Source organism: Trachurus trachurus, assembly GCF_905171665.1.
Source record: "Trachurus trachurus genome assembly, chromosome: 20".
Taxonomy (NCBI): Eukaryota; Metazoa; Chordata; class Actinopteri; order Carangiformes; family Carangidae; genus Trachurus; species Trachurus trachurus.
Window position 1 is genome coordinate 19,861,151 of NC_139911.1, and position 22,162 is coordinate 19,883,312.

Below are 22,162 nucleotides of genomic sequence, written 5' to 3' on the forward strand. Positions count from 1 at the left end.
CCACACAAATACCTGTAGTAAACCTGTGAACATGTAACACCTCAAAACTGCATAGAGAAGAAATTAGTAAACACCATACTGTATTGGTGTATAACTATGTGGAAATGGAACAGGACGCTCTGTTGCCCCAGGACAATGGTTCTCTGTTCAGACCTGCCTGTAATGAACTTCTCCACTTTCGTCCAATAAAAGAAAACCTGTAGTAAACCTATGAACATGTAAAACCTCAAAACTGTCCATAAATGTGTAACAAACATCATGAGGTTTTAGCAGTAGAGTGTAAGGTTAGTGTAAGCATTAAACAAAGCAAACTTACATAGTCCAAGAAGCAGTCACATAGCCGTGTACATGAGGACAAAGAGATAAGATTAAACATTTATTGTGAACACCCACCAAAAAGGGCGGGCAACTGTCCAATCAGAATTCAGTGTGTCAAATGACTCTTATCAACTCAGTCAACTTGTTTTGTTCCTAGGCTACAACTTGATCCCTAGTGTGTGTGCCTATGTTACTTGATCCCACATGCTGTAGTAAATACATGTGAAATCAAGATGCTATAATACTTGGAGAACCTAACTGGAAAAAAGGAGAATACTGGTATTGTGAAGGTGAAATGTGTTGTTATTACAGATTTGTTGGTGTTTGTTTTGTTTTTAACTTTCTGCTTCTGCCGTAAACACAGTTTATGAGAAATTCCAGTAATCTGTGAACTCCAGAAAAATTACCCATCAGCCACACTCTGCATAGTGTATCCCTGGTTTATGACAGGATGACAAACAGGAAACAGTAATTCCTCACTGTCTCCATCACTGTCTCACCCGGCAAAAAACTATACAAAACAACTTGATACAGAGAGCAGGCTTTGTCCTGATGTATGCTGCTGTAATAGACATAGGATGCATTAGTTTCCCTGCAGACATTTAAAAACAGTCAGCAGCTTTTGGATTAATCTTTATTAATTTATTAATCTTGTCTTGTCGCTTATTTTCTAATGTAGTATACATTTAAGTTTTCTGGTGCTGGTAGCACATGAAAGAACCTAAACAAAGATGTTTTAAGAGCAAGCATGTGACTTGTACTATTTGTAAGAACAGTGGCTGGAGTTTCTCTCTGTAAACATACTGTACTGTTATGTATTAGATCATGGTGGTAGTGAGGATGTAAAAAACTAACTGAAAGAACACCAGACAGAGTCTCAACAGGTGCTGTTTATTGGGTCAGTAAGTTGTGCATAACAATAAGACAGTTTTTCTGTGTACAGTATACAGCAGGCATCTTGGATTCTCTAACTATACTGTGTATCGGGGTCTTAACATTACAGCGGTGCCATCTAGTGGTACAAAGTAGCAATAACAAATTAAGAAGAAAATTTGTCACTGAAGGTAAAGGTGAAAATGTACATACTGGTATCAGGAGTCTGAAAGTGACAGAATCAACTAGTTCTGGTCCTGCTAAGGTGAAGAACATGTTTTTAACTGGCTGATAGCAGGTGATGATTATGATGTGATCATATGGTTTGGTTAGTGTGCTAAACAAAACTTTACTTAAAGCAGAAGTAAGCGATCCGGTCGTTTTGGCTAACCTCTTGTCAGCTGATGGAGTTAGCAGTCCCCGCCCTCGTCCCTACGTCACCACATGCACACACATCCCTTGGCTGCACACACAGAGAGGACCGCCCCTTTATGCCGTTCTCTCTCCTCATTGGATAAAGGTTGTAGGATACAAGGAAAGTTTTCTCCTCGGCTTACAGCAGAGCAGAGTGACTGACAGACCCGTGTTTCAGACCAAACACTCTATAAAAGTGATTGCTGTCGGAAGATACAACTATTTAAGACTTATATTAACACAAACATTCTGCTTACTTCTGCTTTAATGTATTCATTTGTTTGTTTCATTAGAAATCAAATATTTACATACCATAGAAAGTGTATATAATTTATAATACATAAACATTTCAAAAATTGCACAAGTCATTCATCACAGCCCTCTCTGGCTTCCAGCTTGAGTGAGCAGGCCCAGACAAAGTTCAGTGTGTGTTGAGGTAGTTTCAGGTCCACACAGACTCTCTCTCTGAGGCCTCGGTCAGGAAGAAGACCGAGGAGAAGTGTTAACCAGCAGCTTTAACTTACATAAACTTGTTGCTCTGAGGCTCTGAACCTATCAGGTCCAGTTGGCTGAACTGTTACTTCCTCTTCCAATCGACAGTATCGTCTCCATGGCTACAGTGTGTCAGCATGATGTGACCGGTCTGCAGTTAACTGAAGTAGCCTAGAGTGATGACAATCAGGATCACAGATTTCTGAAGAGACATTGATTTCTTGTGATCCATTCACCTGCAAAAGAAATGAGATAAAGTTTAACATGTTGACTTTTACAGTGTAGTTCATACAGCACAGCAGTGTTTCTCTAATACAGAGGATTAACTTGATGTTCATTATGTTTCATTCTCTGTTGTTGTGTTTTGTTGAACTTAAAGGGATAGTTCACCCTAGAATGATATTTCGCACTGGTTCGCACTGATACTGAGACCGACTGAGACTCGAGTCGGTCTCAGTGCGAACCTTGCGCATGCGCGCTGGCAGCGGAAGACCGGACAACAGACACTAGGAGCTAATGCTACAAACATGCTTGGAATGTGGACTTATTTAATTTTTTTCGGGACAATTACGCAATTTGGGGCTTCAGCACAAGACGGACATTACATACGAGCATCATGGAGGTATTTGGATGTTTTTTTGTGTGTGTTTTTTTACGAAGAGCTCTGGTGTCCCTTTGCAACCGTTGCATTGAAATGCACTGCTACGCCAAGACCCCCTGTAACTCAGAGAAGGGACGGTGGACTCTGAAAATTCTTCCAGCCCTTAGTCAACATGAGGGTGAGTAGATAATGAGCGAAATATCATTCTAGGGTGAACTATCCCTTTAAAGAACAAGATATGAAAAAAAATGAAGAGATTTTTTTTTTCCTTTCACAGTGTAGTAGGCTACCAGGATAATTACTATTATTGCTCCTGCTGCCATGTCACTGAAAGTGTAAAAAGATTTTTTGAAATTACCTCTTTTGATAGCAGTACCACAATAGATACAGCTGCTACAACAGAAACAGCTACAAGCACGAGAATTATAATGGCTCCAACACTGGTTGAATTAGGCCTATCTGAAATGAAAAAGTATCTTCTTAATTTTATCAGAGAATTGTACTGTATTATTATCATTGTTATTATCAAGACCACCAGTTCCTCACCTATCCTGAGGACAGTGTTGGTTATCAGCGTCTCCTCAGCATCTCTCAGTTCACAGGTGTATGTTCCCTCATGATGTGAAGATAAGTCCTGTAGCATGAGGCTGCCTGACTCTGACACACCCTTCACCTGCTGCCTCCACTCCTCTGAGACTGTGCAGGGGACGTCAGCTCTGGTCTGAGTCACGATCATCTGACTGTGGTTGAATCTCCATATGAGGCCAGAGAAGTTGGTGTTTGAGGTGGAGCAGAGGATTGTTGCTTCATGATAGGAAGCAGTTATAGAAGCTGAAATGATACAACACATAAACATAAAGAAATAATGTTATCTGTTTTGATGAATCTGGACTCCCTGAAAGTGACGTCAAAATTTTCCTCAAACTCCAGAGTCCTAGTTTAATCAAATCCATTAAATCTCACTTCAAATTTTCATCTCTGTGGAAAATCAGGTTCCGTTACTAAATGTGAAAAAGGAAAAATGCATGAAATGAGTAAAGATCTGTAGGTTAGTCACTGACCTGTCTTTGACAAAGTGACTCTTCTCCAGTTACTGCGAGTGCTGATGTTGCAGCTGTAGATCAGATCAGTATCTGAACGTATCAGAGAACCACTGATGTTGTAGAGCAGCTGCTCAGTCTCCTGGACTTTAGTTTGGTTCTTGAAGGCCACATTGGATGGAGGACTGGTGGACCAGGTGAGTTCAGGCTCAGGGTAGATCCCCTCTGAGCTGCAGGTGATGATGTCTCCAACCAGCTGGAGGTCGACTCCAACCACTGGAGCTGCAGAGAAAAGAAAAAAGGATCTTAACTTGAAAAAATGTTTTATAAATGCACAAATTATTGTTTTTCTGTATTTACTGTGTTCCTTATACCGTCCACATTCAGGTCAATGAATGACTCCTGGTTTCCTCTGATGGTGCTGGTGAAGCACTTGTATCTCCCCTGGTCCTGAACCTTCACCCCTGTCAGCTGCAGTGAGGCGTTTCCTCTGGAGATCTGGTCCTGGAACAGTGATGTTCTGCCCTGGTCCTGGAGTCCCAGCTGGTCTTGGTTGTCGTAGTAGGAGTGGACAGGAAGGTTTCCAGCTGTCAAGTGAATCCAGTGGACGACCACATCAGTGCCGCTCTGGAAGCTGCACGGTAAGATGCAGCTCTCCATGAAAACACAGGACACCTCAGAGTCTGAAACATGTCAGATAAAGAGTTACATGTTAATGTTCACAATCATTTTGGCATATTAGCAAAATACAACAACTTTGACAAGGACATTAAACATTATCCTATCAAACATTACCATGGGTGTCGTGAAAGGCACCAAAAAAAATGTTGTTCTGCAAACCTCTGCAGCTGCAAAACAGTTCAGTCAACATTCATTGAACTGTGGATATAAATTCCTGTTTGCCACTGGAGTGAGAGACATGAACAAGACTGGACTAGAACCTGTAACATATTGTTGGACCATCTGTATAAAATCCTGATTATGACTGTGAGAATCTTTAATGTATTTAATGTTGAACTGAACATGTGATCGGATATTAAACTTCACTGTTATAACTTTATTGTTATAAACGTTAAACTTGCCTCCTCTTGCAGGACACAACAACAACAACAGGACAGAGATTTCCAGTGAACAAAGGACCCAGCTGGTCATCTTGTGTTTGTCCTCTGAGCTGCATCACTGTCCAAGGACGAGTTAGGAGACACACCTAAAATAATTAGACAAAAAAAAAAGTCTGCATTAAAGACAGTATCCACTTTCAATAGCATGCACAGTTCATCCATCATTATTCAGCGTTTTATTACTGTTACTGTAGAAAACAATCTCCAATAAATCTGATAATGTCCCCATGGCCAAACACTATCTTGAATCCATAATAATAACCCCTCTACTTTGCAAGCTTTTGGAATAATTCACATTCCATCCTCCATCCGCAAAGGTGACAGACAAAGAAAACTAAGTCAAAGGGAAACGTTTTGGATCCATAAACTGCAGGCTACAAAACATCCAGGCTTAAATGAAGACTTAGACTTCTCTGTTTTTCTGTGAGCTCTGCTTGTCCCTTGGATTGCTCCTGGTATGATTTAGATTGTATTTAATGTATTTTGTGTTGTATTGATTGTTGTATCCTATCCATTATCTATCTATTTTTGGTATTATTTTGCACCCTTTATGCATTTGAAATATATGCTGACCATGTTTTTCTTTATTCAGCCTTGTTACCTGTGGGGTGGGTTATGGCCAAACCCGTTGGCTGCTGACCACACCCACTCTGGGTCACAGCAACCGAGTAGCAGCTTGTCATTGGTTAAACACCAAGACAAAAGATCCAGGTGTATCTGAATTATCTGTTTGACTCCCTGATGAAGGCTTGATGCCGAAACAAGTCATAGTCATTTTAAACATGTCATTGTGACAATGCCAGATTAATTAAGTTAATCTTGGAGTTTTTCTTTGTTTCCACATCCCTTGGATCCCTCTCCAAAGAGCACCTCTATATTTGAGAAAAGAGTCCATGTAGCGTTCTGCTTTGAACATTTTGTAAATCTGATAATCAGTTGTCTAAGATTGTAGAGTATTTAATTATGTCACTCTTACAGGATAATCTGACTCCAGCTAAAACAGTCAACACAGTTCAGACAGAAGAACAAAGTTTCAACTCTTCTAGGAAAATAATAGATGTTTTTGTAAATGAGGGGAGCTTGAATTGTTTTGTTCTGACAAGAGAAGACAATAGGCCTAATAAACATAATATAAGATACTGTATTGATCTATAACTCTATAACTTTGGAAAAATTGTAGTTGCAGTGGTCATGCACTGTTGCCTTTGGAGCATGATGGTTCTTTGTTCAAACCTGCTGTAATAAACTTTCTTCCACACAAATACCTGTAGTAAACCTGTGAACATGTAACACCTCAAAACTGCATAGAGAAGAAATTCATAAACATCATATACTGTATTGATGTATAACTCTTGTGGAAATAGAACAGGTGCTGCTGTAGAGGCCACGCATGTTGCCCCAGGACAATGGTTCTCTGTTCAGACCTGCCACCTGTGATAAACTTCTTAACTTTTGTCAAATTAACCCTTTGATGCACAACATATGCACACCCCCTCTAATGCGCAACATGGGTCTAAAATGACCCGCATTCATTTTCCATGTGAATTCATGCTGGGTGAGTGTTTCTTTGTGGTATCTTTTAAAATCAATATATTTTATGATTGAATCCTCCAAGTATAATTTGAATATCTTGTTTTTAATTAGTACAGGGTGTTATTTCCATTTTCACTTTCTTATTTTATGAACAAATAGACAAAAAGTCTCAGAGAGTGGACCAGTTAGCTAGCTAGCAGTTGACATTTCTACATTCTACTGTATTAGTTAACTACAGTAGAACATGTCACCAGCTAGCTAGCTAGGTAGCTGTTGACATGTTCTAGCTGGTGTCTACAATAGAATATTATTCTATTGTCACCAGCTAGAACATGTCATCATGTTAACAGTTAGCTAACTTGCTAATATTACGGTATTTCCCTTTATGACAAGTAATGTAGCTACTTATTCAAGGTAACTAAAACCTTATCAATTATGCACAGTTATCTTTAATGAGTCATCAAATGTTTCTTTAGGTAAATTGGAATAATTGTAAAACAAGTAAATATGATTATATGTGCTTAAAAAAGAATATGTACTGAAGAAAATGATAAATACTGTGCAGTGATTTCAAAGATATAACATTGAAATAGCCTACTCAGATAGAATAAACTATGGCTAGCTGTTGACCACAGTAGAATATGTCAACAGAGCTATTAATGGGGAAAAAGGACAAGTAATGACTAGTCATTATTGTAATCAAGGAAACAATGGTCTGTTGTTTGTATAGATAGTGAGGGAATGCTAAAATTAAAGTATTCTTGCTATAGCCTACTTGTTTTTTCAACTGGTCCACTCACTGAGACATTTTTGTTCACAAGTAAGAAATGAAAAATGGAAATAATGACCCCACTAATAAAAAACAAGATATGAAATAATAATTGGAACATTCAATCATAAAATAGATAGATTTCAAAAGTTACAGCAAATAAACTATCACTCAGCATGAAATCACATTGGAAATGAATGTGGGTCATTTTAGACCCATGTTGCGCATTAGAGGGGTAGTGATACAAAATGTGTTTTTATTAAAAAAGTGAAAAAGTAAAAAATAAAATAGGGATGTATTATGATCAAAAACAAGTTAATTGAGGAATACCTGGAATTCTATATGATGAAATACATTTTTCGCAAAGATATAGCACAAAAAAACTCACTCGGGTCTATTTAGACCCATGTTGTGCATCAAAGGGTTAAAAAAAGAAAAACCCTTAGTAAACCTACGAAAATGTAAAACCTCAAAACTGTCCATAATGTGTAGCAACAACCATCATGAGGTTTTTAGCAGTGTAAGCTTCAAGTATCAAACAAAGCAAACTTACATAGTCCAAGAAGCAGTCACATAGCCGTGTACATGAGGACAACATATAACTTGTTTTACAACTTTGATCAAAAAAAAATAAATAAAAGTTTTACAACTTGATATCCAGTGTGTTGTGCGCATAGACTGTATAGGTTGTGCGTTGTTGATAAAATACATGTGGAATCCTGGTGGAATCAAGATGCTATCATAGCCTACTTAGAGAAAACAATAACTGGAAGAAATGGGAATACTGGGATTGTGAAGGTGAAATGCGATGTAATTACAGATTTGTTGGTATTTGTTTTGTTTTTAACTTTCTGCTTCTCTCATAAACACAGTATATGATATATTTCAGTAATCCATGAACTCCAGAAAAATTACTCATCAGCCACACTCTGCCTAGTGTATCCCTGGTTTATGACAGGATGACAAACAGGAAACAGTAATTCCTCGCTCTGTCTCCACCACTTTCTCACCTGGCAAAAACTATATACAAAACAACTTGACACAGACAGAGAGTATCCTTTGTCCTGATGTATTCTGCTGTAATAGACATAGGATGCAGTTTCCCTGCAGACATTTAAAAACAGTCAGCAGCTCTCGGATTAATCTTTCATCTTGTCTTGTCGCTTATTTTTAGTATACATTTAAGGTTTTTTGTGCTGGTAGCATGTGAAAGAACCTAATCAAAGATGTTTGGAGAGCATGTGACCTGCAGTACTATTTAGAACCAGAGTGGCTCTGGAGTTGCTCTTTGTAAACATACTGTTATGTATTATGTATAGATCACGGTGGTAGTGAGGATGTAAAAAAAAAAAAAAAAAAAAACCTGAAGAAAAAAAACCTGAAGAACACCAGAGTCTCAACAGGTGCTGTTTATTGGGTCAGTAAGTTTGCATAACAATAACACAGTTTTTCTGATAACTTTGTGCTGTGTACAGTATAGAAGGCATCTTGGATTCTCTAATTATCAGGGTCTTGACCTCTATGGTCTTGACCATAGACTGTAACATTACAGCGGTGCCACCTAGTGGTACAAAGTAGCAATAACTTAATTAAGAAGAACAGTCGTCACTAGAGAGGTGAAAATGTACATACTGTATCAGGAGTCTGAAAGTGACAGAATCAACTAATTCTGTCCTGCTAAAGGCAAAGAACATGTTTTTAACTGATTGATAGCAGGTGATGATTATGATGTGATCATATGGTTTGGTTAGTGTGCTAAACAAAACTTTAAGCTTTGTTTTGTTTCATAGAAATCAAATATGTACATAACATAGAAAGTGTATATACTTCATATTACATGAAACATTTCACAAATTGCAGAAATCATTCATCACAGCCCTCTCTGGCTTCCAGCTTGAGTGAACAGGCCCAGACATCTACATAAAGCAAAGTTCAGTGTGTATTGAGGTAGTTTCAGGTCCACACAGACTCTGTCTCTCTGAGGCCTCGGTCAGGAGGAAGACCGAGGAGAAGTGTTAACCAGCAGCTTTAAACGGATAGTTCAACATTCTGGCCCATTGCCATAATCCCTTATCAGTAGGTTCGTTACTTTTATTTGTTGGTGCGAGCTATTTTTAGAACGGCCGCGAGCTGCTCAGACCTACGCTATGGAGACTGAAATGGGATTTCTTGTTTCCCTCATCAAACTCATCAAATACACAATCCAACAACTCCAAAACGCTCTCGTGGACAAGTTGTGACCTGCACATTTACCACGCTATGAGATAACAGCGGAACGTTACAAGACAGAGTTGTTTCTGAGGTAAATACAGAGACTGCTTGCCGGAAAACTACCCCTGATAGGAACGCGCATCAACAGTTTTGCATGAATTTACCTCTAAAACAACTCTGTCTCGTAATTTTCCATTATTATCTCATAGCGTGGTGAATGTCCAGGTCACAACTTTTCCACCAGAGTGTTTTGGAGTTTTTGGATTGTGTGATGAGTGTTCAGTTTAATTAATAAGATTTAGATAAAAAGTTAAAATCAGTTAAAAAAGGATGTGATGTGTTTAATTCCATATATTTCATGATGCTTCATTTGAGTAAGTTAAAAATAAGTGGGTCAAATGGCAGTACCGCCATCTACTGGCCGATTTTGGTTCAGCGGCTAGGCTTTGTCGATTTTGAATAAAACCTTTATGCAGGAAGTGACAGAAAAACAACAACAAAGAAGTTCAGAGCAGCACATTTGTCAGCTTCTAGCTATGACTAGCCACTCCAGCATACATGTTCGAGTTGCATCGTCGGTACGTGTTGTTTACATGTTAATTTACGGTTATATGCTTGAGCCTTAAGTGGCAGAATATTACCGGTACATTTTGTACTTATTTGTGTTATGTGTTTACATGTGTTTAGCCTACTTTGAGTGAGCTATTTAGGTAGCCATGCTAAGCTTTGGTAGTTGTTTATTTTATGGTTTATGCATCTCCACAAATGCAATATTCATGACTGTATTATTTTGTCTATCTCTTTTAGTTTCACACTTTACTTCATCAATAAAACTGGCAAAAGGAATACCCAGTGTGTTGTTTGGAGTGAAGAGTTTAGCTGCCTGTCAACACATGCATGCTACGCATTGAGGACAGAACAGTGAAACGACGGCATCTCAGCGAACAAGGTAACGCTGAGCAGGCTATCAACGGACACTTCCAAGACGCCACGACGCATCAGCTAAGCACGGCTACCACGGCAGTGTCTCACCAGAAGCTATCAACGCCATCATGTCTGCTAAATCATATAATACAAGATCTCAGGCCTCGTGTTCTTCTACTGGTTCAGCAGCAGCCAAGGCAAGAGCAAGAGCGGAGGCAGCAAAGACTCGTCTAACCTTTGCTCAGAAAGAAGTAACTCTAAAACTAGAGAAGGCTCAGTTAGAGGCATCCATTGAACTCCTCCAATGTGAGAAAGAGGCAGCTACGGCCACAGCAGAAGCAGAAGTCTTAGAAGCTGCTGTTAAATCACAAAAAGATGAACAAAGCATTGGACATGTTTTAGATGATCTGCCTTCTCTTGAAAGTTCACACCGGACTGAAAAGTATGTCATGGCTCAAGCCCAGTTTGTAAAGAATGAAACAACTGAAATACAAGAGCCCCCATCATTTGATAAACCTCCAGCTAATATAGTTGACCCCCCTGGTGGTACTTATCCCTCACACACCAACCCAGCAGACTGTGAACCCTCACCAGAAACAAAAATTCTTTCCAAACAACCTGTGTACAGGCACCACCTTCCAGCTCCATCTCTCTTGCCCCCCCATCCACCTCCAGATGACCGCAATAGAAAACACAATTGGACACAACAAAAATCAGGTCACAGCTATGATCCCACCTGCAACTCCAGGCATTCAGGCCACGATGATGGAAACATCAGTGAATTTGTCAGATACTTTGCTCGTCGGGAAATTGTAGCAACGGGTCTCCTTCACTTCAACGACAAACCACAGAATTACAGAGCCTGGAAACGCTCTTTTGAGAACACAGTAAGGGGCTTGGATTTAACAGCAAGTGAGGAGATGGATCTGTTGTTTAAGTGGCTCGGTAAGGAATCTGCTGAGCATGTTGAACAAATCAGAGCCATACACATCAACCGTCCAGATGCTGGGCTAAAGATGATCTGGGAGAGACTTGACCAATGTTATGGCTCAGCAGAGGTAGTTGAAGATGCTCTGTTTAAACGAATTGACAATTTTCCAAAGATCACAAACAGAGACTATGTGAAGCTGAGGAAATTCAGTGACATACTCATGGAGCTCCAGAGTGCCAAGGAGGAGGGAGACCTCCCTGGCCTCTCTTTCCTGGACTCTGCAAGAGGTTTGAACCCAATTGTTCAAAAACTCCCCTTCTACCTGCAAGATAAGTGGGTTTCAGTCGGTGCAAGTTACAAACGTGAATATCAGGTCTCTTTCCCCCCATTTCATGTTTTTGTAGATTTTGTTAGTCAAGAGGCCATTGTTAAAAATGACCCAAGCTTTAACTTTGCCACTCACCTTGACCCTGCACCCAGACCTGAGAAACCCTCCTGGAAATTTAACAGACAGAGAGAAGTGTCAGTGCAGATGTGACCGGGTGAGTCATCTCCCTCCTGGTCACTGCATGGCGCTGTTGTCAGCCTGGCGCAGGTTAATGGGGGGACGGCACTGTTAGGTGATTAAAACAGCTGTGTTGGTCGACATTTTCCCTCTCTGCTTCTGCTGTGCGGTGCGTCCGGTGAGCTGGCCGGCGTGCTTGTTTGTGTCCTCCCGTCGTACCATTAAGGTAGGAATTCTGCGTATTTGCTGGTTTGTGTTTGCTGTTATTGGGCCTGAGGCCTCATCCCCTTACTCCACCCCCGGAGGAGCAACCTCCCCCAGCTGTGCTGGAAGCTGACAGCGACTCTTCTGTTGATGATCTTTACTTGCTGGTTCCAGAAACCTCATTGCCCCGCACCCTAGTGGTGCCAAGCTCGGTTGGCTCCTCACGCCAACTTCGGAGAGACCACCTAGGAGGTGGGTCCAGCCCCGGCGCTGCTCCACAGCCGGGAGGTTCTGTACCAGCTCCGTCGCACCCTCCCAGGGATCCACCCTGTTCCAGTCAGCAGGCTCCACGTCGTACACCTCGTTTAACAGATGGTCTGCACTCAAATGTCTATCATCTCCCACGCTCCATCGGTCAGGTAGATGGTGCTACCAATGAGCAGCCCGTACTTACCGCTCAGTCTGCTCACTTTAGGCGTTGGAGTTGAGGTTTCACGGTGGTTCATCGTCGGGACGCCGATGCAAGAAAGGTGGGGTAGATGTGACCGGGTGAGTCATCTCCCTCCTGGTCACTGCATGGCGCTGTTGTCAGCCTGGCGCAGGTTAATGGGGGGACGGCACTGTTAGGTGATTAAAACAGCTGTGTTGGTCGACATTTTCCCTCTCTGCTTCTGCTGTGCGGTGCGTCCGGTGAGCTGGCCGGCGTGCTTGTTTGTGTCCTCCCGTCGTACCATTAAGGTAGGAATTCTGCGTATTTGCTGGTTTGTGTTTGCTGTTATTGGGCCTGAGGCCTCATCCCTTTACTCCGTTGCAGTGTTGGAGCAACGGCGAGCTGGTGGAGCGACGCTGTGTGTGTGATTGGGACAGGTGTGTTTGGTCGCTGTTCTCCCTCTCTGCCTCTGCTGTGCGGCGCGTTCGGTGAGCGGGCTGGCGTGCATGCCCGAGTCTCCCCGTCATATCACTAAGGTAAGCATGCCGTGTTAGTTATTGTTTGGTGTTTTACTTTTATTGGCCCTGGGGCTTCATCCTCCCGCTCCGTTGCAGTGCTCGGAGCGGCGGTGAGCCGGAGGGAGCGAGCGGTTCTGGTGGGCGCGTGTTGGGTGCAGTAGAGCTCAGAGGTAGGCTGCTCTAATTGTCTGCTGTTGCAGTTTTACATCATTGCACTAGTTGTGACACTGTCTCTCTTGCTTTACAGCGGGGCGCTGTAACCAGCGGCCCCCACTCTCCTAGTTCTGCACACTATCCTGCGTCCTGGTGTGTTCCGGTCATCGGCCACCATGATGTTTGCTGCTGTTTTGTTTGGCTCGATTACATGGTTTTGATTAAATGATTGTTGTTGCCGACGATAGTGACCTCGGAGACATTTAACAATTTATTTCTTTTCTTTCTTGTTTTCCTTTTTTCTTTTGTGGGGGGGCGGGTTTGATAATTGTTTAATTGTTCTCTAATTTGTATTTGAATATTTTAAGAAGACTTCATTATGTTGGTTTTGTATTATAAATAATATCTAATTGTTCTTGGTGTGTGTGAGGAGGTCAGCTAGACTGCGGCCATCTTAATTTTTCCCTCTCTCCCTGTGGACAGGTGCTGTAGTCCAGCGCGGCGGCCCAATCCCTGGTGGTGGCTTCTTCACTTCTCCATTGCGTGTGTATGCAGTGTCACGGGTGATATTATTTTTCTTGGTTTGTTTCTCCTTCCCCATGGTTTGGTTTAAGGTCGCCGTGGCTGGCCCAGCCCTGTCCATTCCCCTTTCTTTGGCCCAGTCTTTTGTGAATGTGAAATATTTTGGCAACTATTGAAGTTTTATAGAAACAATATTGTGACAATAAATTATTATTCTTTTTATACCTGAACTCTCCCCTGTGGTGATTCGAGCCTGCGTGACCTTTTTCATTTTTATAAAAAAACAGTAACTATTTCCTGGGGCGAAACTCCCCAGGTGGCGTTGTTGGCAACCACTCACCACTACTCACCACTCCACCTCGCCACACATAAAACAGAGGTGTTTCCAAATCCCAGCCACGAGTCATATGGGAATTCAAAGAATAGAGATGACTGTAACAAACTATGCCCAGTGCACAAAAAACCTCATGCCCTCCTGAAATGCAGAGCCTTTCGTGAGAAGTCCATCGAAGAACGCAAAACGTTTCTGAAAGAGAACAATATTTGTTTTAGATGTTGTGCCTCTTCTACACATTTTGCTAAACATTGTAAGGCCAAAGTGCAATGTTCTGAATGTGGCAATGTGAATCACAACACAGCTCTTCACCCAGGCCCAGCTCCCTGGAGCAGAGAAACTGACCCCGATGTAGAGCACGGCGGGGAGCAGGGTGCTGCCCTGCCGAGTGAAATCACTTCCAAATGCACTCAAGTTCGTGGTGAGAACCTCGCTGGCAGGTCATGCTCTAAAATCTGCCTTGTGAAGGTATACCCAGCAAGTCATCCAGACAAGGCGATCAAACTGTATGCAATCCATGATGAGCAGAGTAACCGTTCTCTTGTCCGTTCAGAGTTTTTTGAAGTGTTCGGTGAAAATGGCCCCAGCTCTCCCTACTCACTGAGAACGTGTGCAGGCCTTAAAGAGACTATGGGAAGAAGAGCCACTGGTTATGTAGTAGAGACTCTAGATGAGACAGTCCACATCCCCCTGCCCAGTCTGATTGAGTGTAATGACATCCCCAACAACAGGGAGGAGATACCAACGCCCAGCGCCGCACTCCATCATCCCCATCTAAAGAATGTCTCACACCTCATCCCAGAACTCGACCCCAACGCCCACATACTGATGCTGCTTGGACGGGACATCGTCAGGGTTCACAAAGTCCATAAACAGATAAGTGGCCCCAACGACGCACCCTACGCACAAAAATTAGACTTGGGGTGGGTTGTAGTGGGAAATGTGTGTCTAGGTGGTGTTCATAAAACAATCACTGTGAATGCCTTCTACACAAACACAACAGAGAGAGGACGGCCTACACTGTTTCAGCCCTGCCCTAATCTGTTTAAGATAAAAGAAACATCCTGTGGGCTCCAAATTCCCTACCACAACACACCACAACAAAGCGACAGATCTAGTTGTGAATCAGATCACCTTGGATGTTGTGTGTTTGAACAAACCAAAAATGACAATCAGGTCTCACCTTCCATTCAAGATAATGCCTTCATGAAAATAATGGAAGAAGGAATGACAAAAGACACAAACAATCACTGGACAGCTCCATTACCATTCAAGTCACCACGTCAAAGGCTGCCCAACAACAGGCCACAGGCTATGAGTCGGCTCATGTCCCTGATCCGCCACTTTGACAGAAAACCAGAGATGAGGGACCATTTCATAGCTTTCATGGAAAAGATTTTCCAAAATGGCCACGCTGAGATCGCCCCTCCTTTAAACGAGAATGAGGAGAGATGGTATTTGCCTCTGTTCGGGGTTTATCACCCCAAAAAGCCGAAACAAATCAGAGTTGTGTTCGACAGCAGTGCTCAGTACAATGGACTGTCACTTAATGATGTCTTACTAAAGGGCCCAGACCTCAACAACTCACTCCTGGGCGTCCTCATGCGCTTCAGGAAAGAAGCAGTAGCCTTCACAGCGGACATCGAGCAGATGTTTTACTGTTTCTACGTGCGGGAAGAGGACAGGAACTTTCTCCGTTTTTTGTGGTTCCGTGACAACAACCTCTGCAATGACATCACAGAGTATCGGATGAGAGTCCACGTTTTTGGTAACAGTCCCTCTCCGGCAGTAGCAATATTTGGCCTACATCAGTCTGTCCAGTGCTCTGAGGTGGACTTCGACGCTGACGTCAAGCAGTTTGTGACACGTGATTTTTATGTAGATGACGGCCTTAAATCTCTTCCCACTGTAGAAATGGCCGTGACTCTCCTGCGGAAGACACGAGATATCCTCGCCAAGTCGAACTTGCGGTTGCACAAGATCGCAGCTAACAGAAAAGAGATCCTGGAAGCTTTTCCATCTCAAGATCACGCAAAAGATCTCAAAGACTTAGATCTTGAAGCAGATGCACTGCCCATGCAACGGAGCCTGGGTCTCCTTTGGGACCTCAAGAAAGACTGTTTCACCTTCAATGTGTCTGATGAGACAAAAGCCTTCACACGACGTGGTGTCTTATCCACCATAAACAGTCTCTATGACCCGCTAGGCTTTGTAGCGCCCGTCATAATCCACGGCAAATCCATCCTCAGAGAGCTCACTGCAGATAATGGTGACTGGGATGCTCCGCTGCTCCAAGGGATGGAGGAGTCATGGGTTCTTTGGAGAGAGTCACTGAGTGCGCTGTCTAACATCTCGATCACCAGAACATACACTAACATCTCACCTTCAGAAGCGACGTGCAGAGAATTGTGCATCTTCTGTGATGCGTCAACCAAAGCCATTGCAGCAGTGGCTTATGTGAAGGTAACTGATGCCGACGGGAACTGTGAAATTGGCTTTGTCATGGGGAAAGCAAAGCTGACGCCACGTCCTGATCAAACTATCCCCAGACTAGAACTGTGTGCTGCTGTGCTAGCAGTTGAGGTCGCTGATCTGGTCTCAGGAGAGCTGGACATTCAGCTGAACAACACTCATTTCTTCACAGACAGTAAAGTTGTTCTGGGATATATTTACAACGAGACCAGACGCTTTTATGTCTATGTTAGCAATCGGGTGACTCGGATTAGGAGGTCTTCACAAGCAAGTCAGTGGCATTACGTGCCTACTAACCAGAACCCAGCGGATCTTGCAACACGGTCTGTTCCTGCACATCAGCTCATGCACACTAACTGGTTCACTGGCCCCAAATTCCTGCTCAAAGACAATCAAAGCTCCATCCACGACACTTTTGACCTTGTTGAACCCAGTTCAGACACTGACATCAGACCTCAGGTCTCAGTCCTGAAAACCACAACTAGTGTGAAACTGCTTGGTTCTGAAAGATTCACTAAGTTTTCCCACTGGAGCTCCCTGCTTCGTACCATTTCTCGTCTGTTGCATGTTGTTCACGCCTTCAAACAAACCACCAATAGAGACAGTTCTTGTAAGGGTTGGCACTATTGTAAAATGGGAGTCACAGTGGAAGAATTTGAGCAAGCTAAAAACATTGTCATCCGATCAGTACAAGAGGAAGTGTACGCTGGAGAGATCAAGTGCATTAAAGAACAACAGGAAATTCATAAGGGCAGTCTAATCAAAAATCTGGATCCCTTCTTAGACAGCCATGGTCTGCTTAGGGTGGGCGGACGCATCAACAAGGCAGATCTAAGTCAAGCAGAAAAGAACCCACTCATTGTTCCTGGCCAACATCACATTGCAGGCCTCATCGTGAAACATCACCATGAACAGACGCGTCATCAAGGTCGGTTGTTCACAGAAGGAGCTGTTCGGACAGCAGGTTGGTGGATGGTTGGTGGCAAAAAGAAGATCAGCTGTATTATCCATCATTGTGTAAAATGTAGAAGGTTGAGAGCCCCCCTCAGTGTTCAAAAAATGGCCAGTCTCCCAGCACAACGTCTCTCAACTGAACCCCCATTTACAAACGTGGGCTTAGATGTGTTTGGCCCCTGGAGTGTTTCTGCTCAACGCACAAGAGGAGGCATCATACACAACAAAAGATGGGCTGTCATCTTCACGTGTTTGAGCATGAGGGCAGTTCATATCGAAGTGATCGAGTCACTTGACACGTCAAGTTTCATCAACTCACTCAGACGGTTCTTGGCTATCAGGGGTCCGGTGAAGAGTATCCATTCAGATCGTGGCACTAATTTTATTGGTGCTTGCAAAGAACTCCAGATACCCTCAAACATAAACAATACAGCAGTCAAAACTTACCTGTCAGAACAAGGATGTTCATGGACTTTCAATCCCCCACACGCCTCTCATTTTGGCGGTGCGTGGGAGAGGATGGTGGGCTTGGCCAGGAGAATTCTTGACACCATGTTCTTTGAGCTCAAAACCACAAAACTCACTCACGAGGTTCTCGTCACCCTCATGGCGGAGGTGTCAGCTATAATAAATGCACGCCCCCTCATTCCAGTGTCGACGGACCCTACTGACCCTTTCATATTGTCTCCTGCCATTCTCCTCACACAGAAAGTCAACCCTCTCTCAGCTCCAGCCGGTGACTTTGCTGTCTCTGATCTCTACAGACACCAGTGGCGTCAAGTCCAACATCTTGCTAATGTTTTCTGGGACAAGTGGAGACGTCAGTTTCTCTCAACACTTCAAACCCGGCGCAAATGGCAGTCTAGTCATCCAAATGTGAACCCAGGGACTGTTGTTGTTCTGAAAGACATTCAGCTTCCAAGAAATGAGTGGCCGCTTGGACTCGTGACCAAGGTGTTTCCCAGCACCGATGGCAAGGTGCGCTCTGTGGAGATAAAGGTGGCTGGACCACAGGGAACCAAGCTCTTTACCAGGCCCATCTCACAAATAGCAGTTCTTGTTCCCCCAGAGCCATAAAAATTAATAAGAATGTTGTTTTATGTGTCATTAGAGAGTGGCGTTAATTAACGCCAGGCGGGGAGTGTTCAGTTTAATTAATAAGATTTAGATAAAAAGTTAAAATCAGTTAAAAAAGGATGTGATGTGTTTAATTCCATATATTTCATGATGCTTCATTTGAGTAAGTTAAAAATAAGTGGGTCAAATGGCAGTACCGCCATCTACTGGCCGATTTTGGTTCAGCGGCTAGGCTTTGTCGATTTTGAATAAAACCTTTATGCAGGAAGTGACAGAAAAACAACAACAAAGAAGTTCAGAGCAGCACATTTGTCAGCTTCTAGCTATGACTAGCCACTCCAGCATACATGTTCGAGTTGCATCGTCGGTACGTGTTGTTTACATGTTAATTTACGGTTATATGCTTGAGCCTTAAGTGGCAGAATATTACCGGTACATTTTGTACTTATTTGTGTTATGTGTTTACATGTGTTTAGCCTACTTTGAGTGAGCTATTTAGGTAGCCATGCTAAGCTTTGGTAGTTGTTTATTTTATGGTTTATGCATCTCCACAAATGCAATATTCATGACTGTATTATTTTGTCTATCTCTTTTAGTTTCACACTTTACTTCATCAATAAAACTGGCAAAAGGAATACCCAGTGTGTTGTTTGGAGTGAAGAGTTTAGCTGCCTGTCAACACATGCATGCTACGCATTGAGGACAGAACAATGAGTCTGATGAGAGATATAGCTACAGTGTATCAGCATGATGTGACCGGTCTGCAGTTAACTGAATTAGAGTGGTGACCATCAGGATCGCAGCTTTCTGAAGAGACATTGATTTCTTTTGATCCATTCACCTGCAAAGGAAATGAGATAAAGTTTAACATGTTGCCTTTTACAGTGTAGTTCATACAGCAGAGCAGTGTTTCTCTAATACAGATGATTAACTTGATGTTCATTATGTTTCATTCTTGTTGTGTTTTGTTGAATTGAACAAACAAGATATGAAAAAATACGAAGAGAAACTTTTTTTCCCTTTCACAGTGTAGTAGGCTACCAGGATAATTACTACTATTGCTCCTGCTGCCATGTCACTGAAAGTGTAAAAATATTTGTTTAAATTACCTCTTTTGATAGCAGACAGATACAGCTGCTACAACAGAAACAGCTACAACCACAAGAATTATAATGGCTCCAACACTGGTTGAATTATCTGAAATGAAAAGGTATCTTCTTAATTTTTATCAGAGAATTGTATTCTATTATTATTGTTATTATCAAGACTAGCAGTTCCTCACCTATCCTGAGGACAGTGTTGGTTATCAGCGTCTCCTCAGCATCTCTCAGTTCACAGGTGTATGTTCCCTCATGATGTGAAGATAAGTCCTGTAGCATGAGGCTGCCTGACTCTGACACACCCTTCACCTGCTGCCTCCACTCCTCTGAGACTGTGTAGAGGACGTCAGCTCTGGTCTGAGTCACGATCATCTGACTCTGGTTGAATCTCCATATGAGGCCAGAGAAGTTGGTGTTTGAGGTGGAGCATGGGATTGTTGCTTCAGTGTGCGATGTATCGATAGAGTCTGAAATGTGACAAAAAAATGAAAAAGATAAAGAAAAAAACTCCTAGGTGATAAATAGTAAAACCAAAGTACCCAAAGATGCAGTGTAACCAAGTACATTACTGTTGTCAAGTTATTCAGAGTTCATCTACCTACCAAGAGCACGTAGGAGTCAACTCATTTCAACTTAGTCCTTTCTTTTGTTTTATTGTTGAATCAAAAGCAGGTTGATAACCTCAAAGAGAGAAGAAACAGAAATCAGTTTCAATGCTGTAAATCTAAATCTAAATCATCATCATAATCATATTATGCAGTCAGCTCTCTGTCTTAGCAAATTAAATAAATCCAGAACCATGTCATCAAACAAATAAAATCAATCTCGCAATATCATATCTGGAAAGAAAATAAATGGGAAAGTGACCAAATACCCATATACCAATAGTGTTTCTGTGCTTCTCTGACTCAAACCACACCAAGGGTAGACAAAAGGCCGCCCAGGTGCTCAACCAAGTTTAATCACCTTGGTGCTTCTCATTCTCTCTCTCTGAAAAGACACTCGGACCCACTGCCGCCTGGTACATACAGTATCTCACACACAATATAAACATTTAACACATACTCACCCTGAAAAAACCCTCTTAAAACACTGACCTGGTTTAAACAAAGTGACTCTTCTCCAGTTACTGTGAGTGCTGATGTTGCAGCTGTAGATCAGATCAGTATCTGAACGTATCAGAGAACCACTGATGTTGTAGAGCAGCTGTTCAGTCTCCTGGACTTTAGTTTGGTTTTTGAAGGCCACATTGGATGGAGGACTGGTGGACCAGGTGAGTTCAGGCTCAGGGTAGATCCCCTCTGAGCTGCAGGTGATGATGTCTCCAGCCTCCTGGAGGTCGACTTTAACCACTGGAGCTGAAATGAATGTTATGAACTTGTTTTATAAAATGCACACAAATGAATGGTTTTCCATATTTACTGTGTTCCTCATACCGTCAACATTCAGGTCAATGAATGTCTCCTTGTTTCCTCTGATGGTGCTGGTGAAGCACTTGTATCTCCCCTGGTCCTGAACCTTCACCCCTGTCAGCTGCAGTGAGGCGTTTCCTCTGGAGATCTGGTCCTGGAACAGTGATGTTCTGCCTCTGAAACTCTGGTCCTGGAGTCCCAGCTGGTCTTGGTTGTGGTAGTAAGAGTGGACATGAAGCTCACCAGCAGTCAGTTGAAACCAGTGGATGACCACATCCTTGCCGCCCTGGAAGCTGCACGGTAAGATGCAGCTCTCCATGAAAACACAGGACACCTCAGAGTCTGTAACATGTCAGGTAAAGAGTTACAAAGTAAAGTTAAATGTAGGAACAGATGAGTTAAAACATATAATCTCATCTCTGTCTGCCACTTGAGTGAGGGACATGAACAAGACTGAATCACAACCTGTAACTCACGGCTCGACCGTGAGTAGAAAATCCTCATTTGTGTCGGTGAAGACCTTTATTATCATCGTGTATAGTCGGTGCATATTCTCATTTGTCCAGGTCATAGTATTTCAAAGGAGGTTAAATCGAAAGCAACTGAACTTAGTTATTTGTCTAGGAAGAGCCAACCTTTCATGTTCCCGCACCATTCTAAGGGTAGCCACCCCAAATTGTTCTGCAATAAGCCGGTGCATATTCTCATTTGTCCAGGTCATAGTATTTCAAAGGAGGTTAAATCGAAAGCAACTGAACTTAGTTATTTGTCTAGTTTTTTTCTTTATCTTTTTCATTTTTTTGTCACATTTCAGACTCTATCGATACATCGCACACTGAAGCAACAATCCCATGCTCCACCTCAAACACCAACTTCTCTGGCCTCATATGTCTATTTCCTAGACAAATAACTAAGTTCAGTTGCTTTCGATTTAACCTCCTTTGAAATCGTGTATAGTGTTGAATTGAACATGTGGTCTGACCCTGATATTAGACTTAACTGTTATTGCATTATTGCCTGCTACTGGAGTGAGAGACATGAACAAGACTGAACTAGAACCTGTAACATATTGTTGGACCATCTGTACAAAATCCTGATTATCACTGTGAGACTTTTTATTATCAATGTGTATAATGTTGAACTGAACATGTGATCAGATATTAACCTTCACTGTTACAATATTATTGTTATAAACGCTTCACTTGCCTCCTCCTGCAGCAGTCAACAACATCAGGATGGAGATTTTGAGCAAAC

The 22,162-nt window shown here is 42.4% G+C and overlaps 1 protein-coding gene and 1 long non-coding RNA gene across 2 annotated transcripts; one reads left to right on the top strand and one right to left on the bottom strand.

Annotated features, from left to right (window-relative positions):
- Window positions 1-1,891: 1,891 nt before the first annotated feature.
- On the bottom strand, window positions 1,892-12,442 carry LOC311003532 (uncharacterized protein; the record flags this gene model as incomplete). The annotated part of the gene is made up of 6 exons (XM_083995299.1): window positions 1,892-2,333; window positions 3,057-3,529; window positions 3,760-4,020; window positions 4,113-4,421; window positions 11,691-11,722; window positions 12,342-12,442. 6 exons carry the CDS (start codon window positions 12,440-12,442, stop codon window positions 2,220-2,222), a joined length of 1,290 nt encoding a protein of 429 aa, XP_083851425.1. The 3' UTR covers window positions 1,892-2,219.
- Window positions 12,443-12,745: 303 nt separating this feature from the next.
- Window positions 12,746-13,781, top strand: LOC311003370. Its single transcript, XR_014596265.1, has 2 exons — window positions 12,746-12,902; window positions 12,981-13,781. It is a non-coding gene; the product is annotated as an uncharacterized lncRNA (long non-coding RNA).
- Window positions 13,782-22,162: the final 8,381 nt, after the last annotated feature.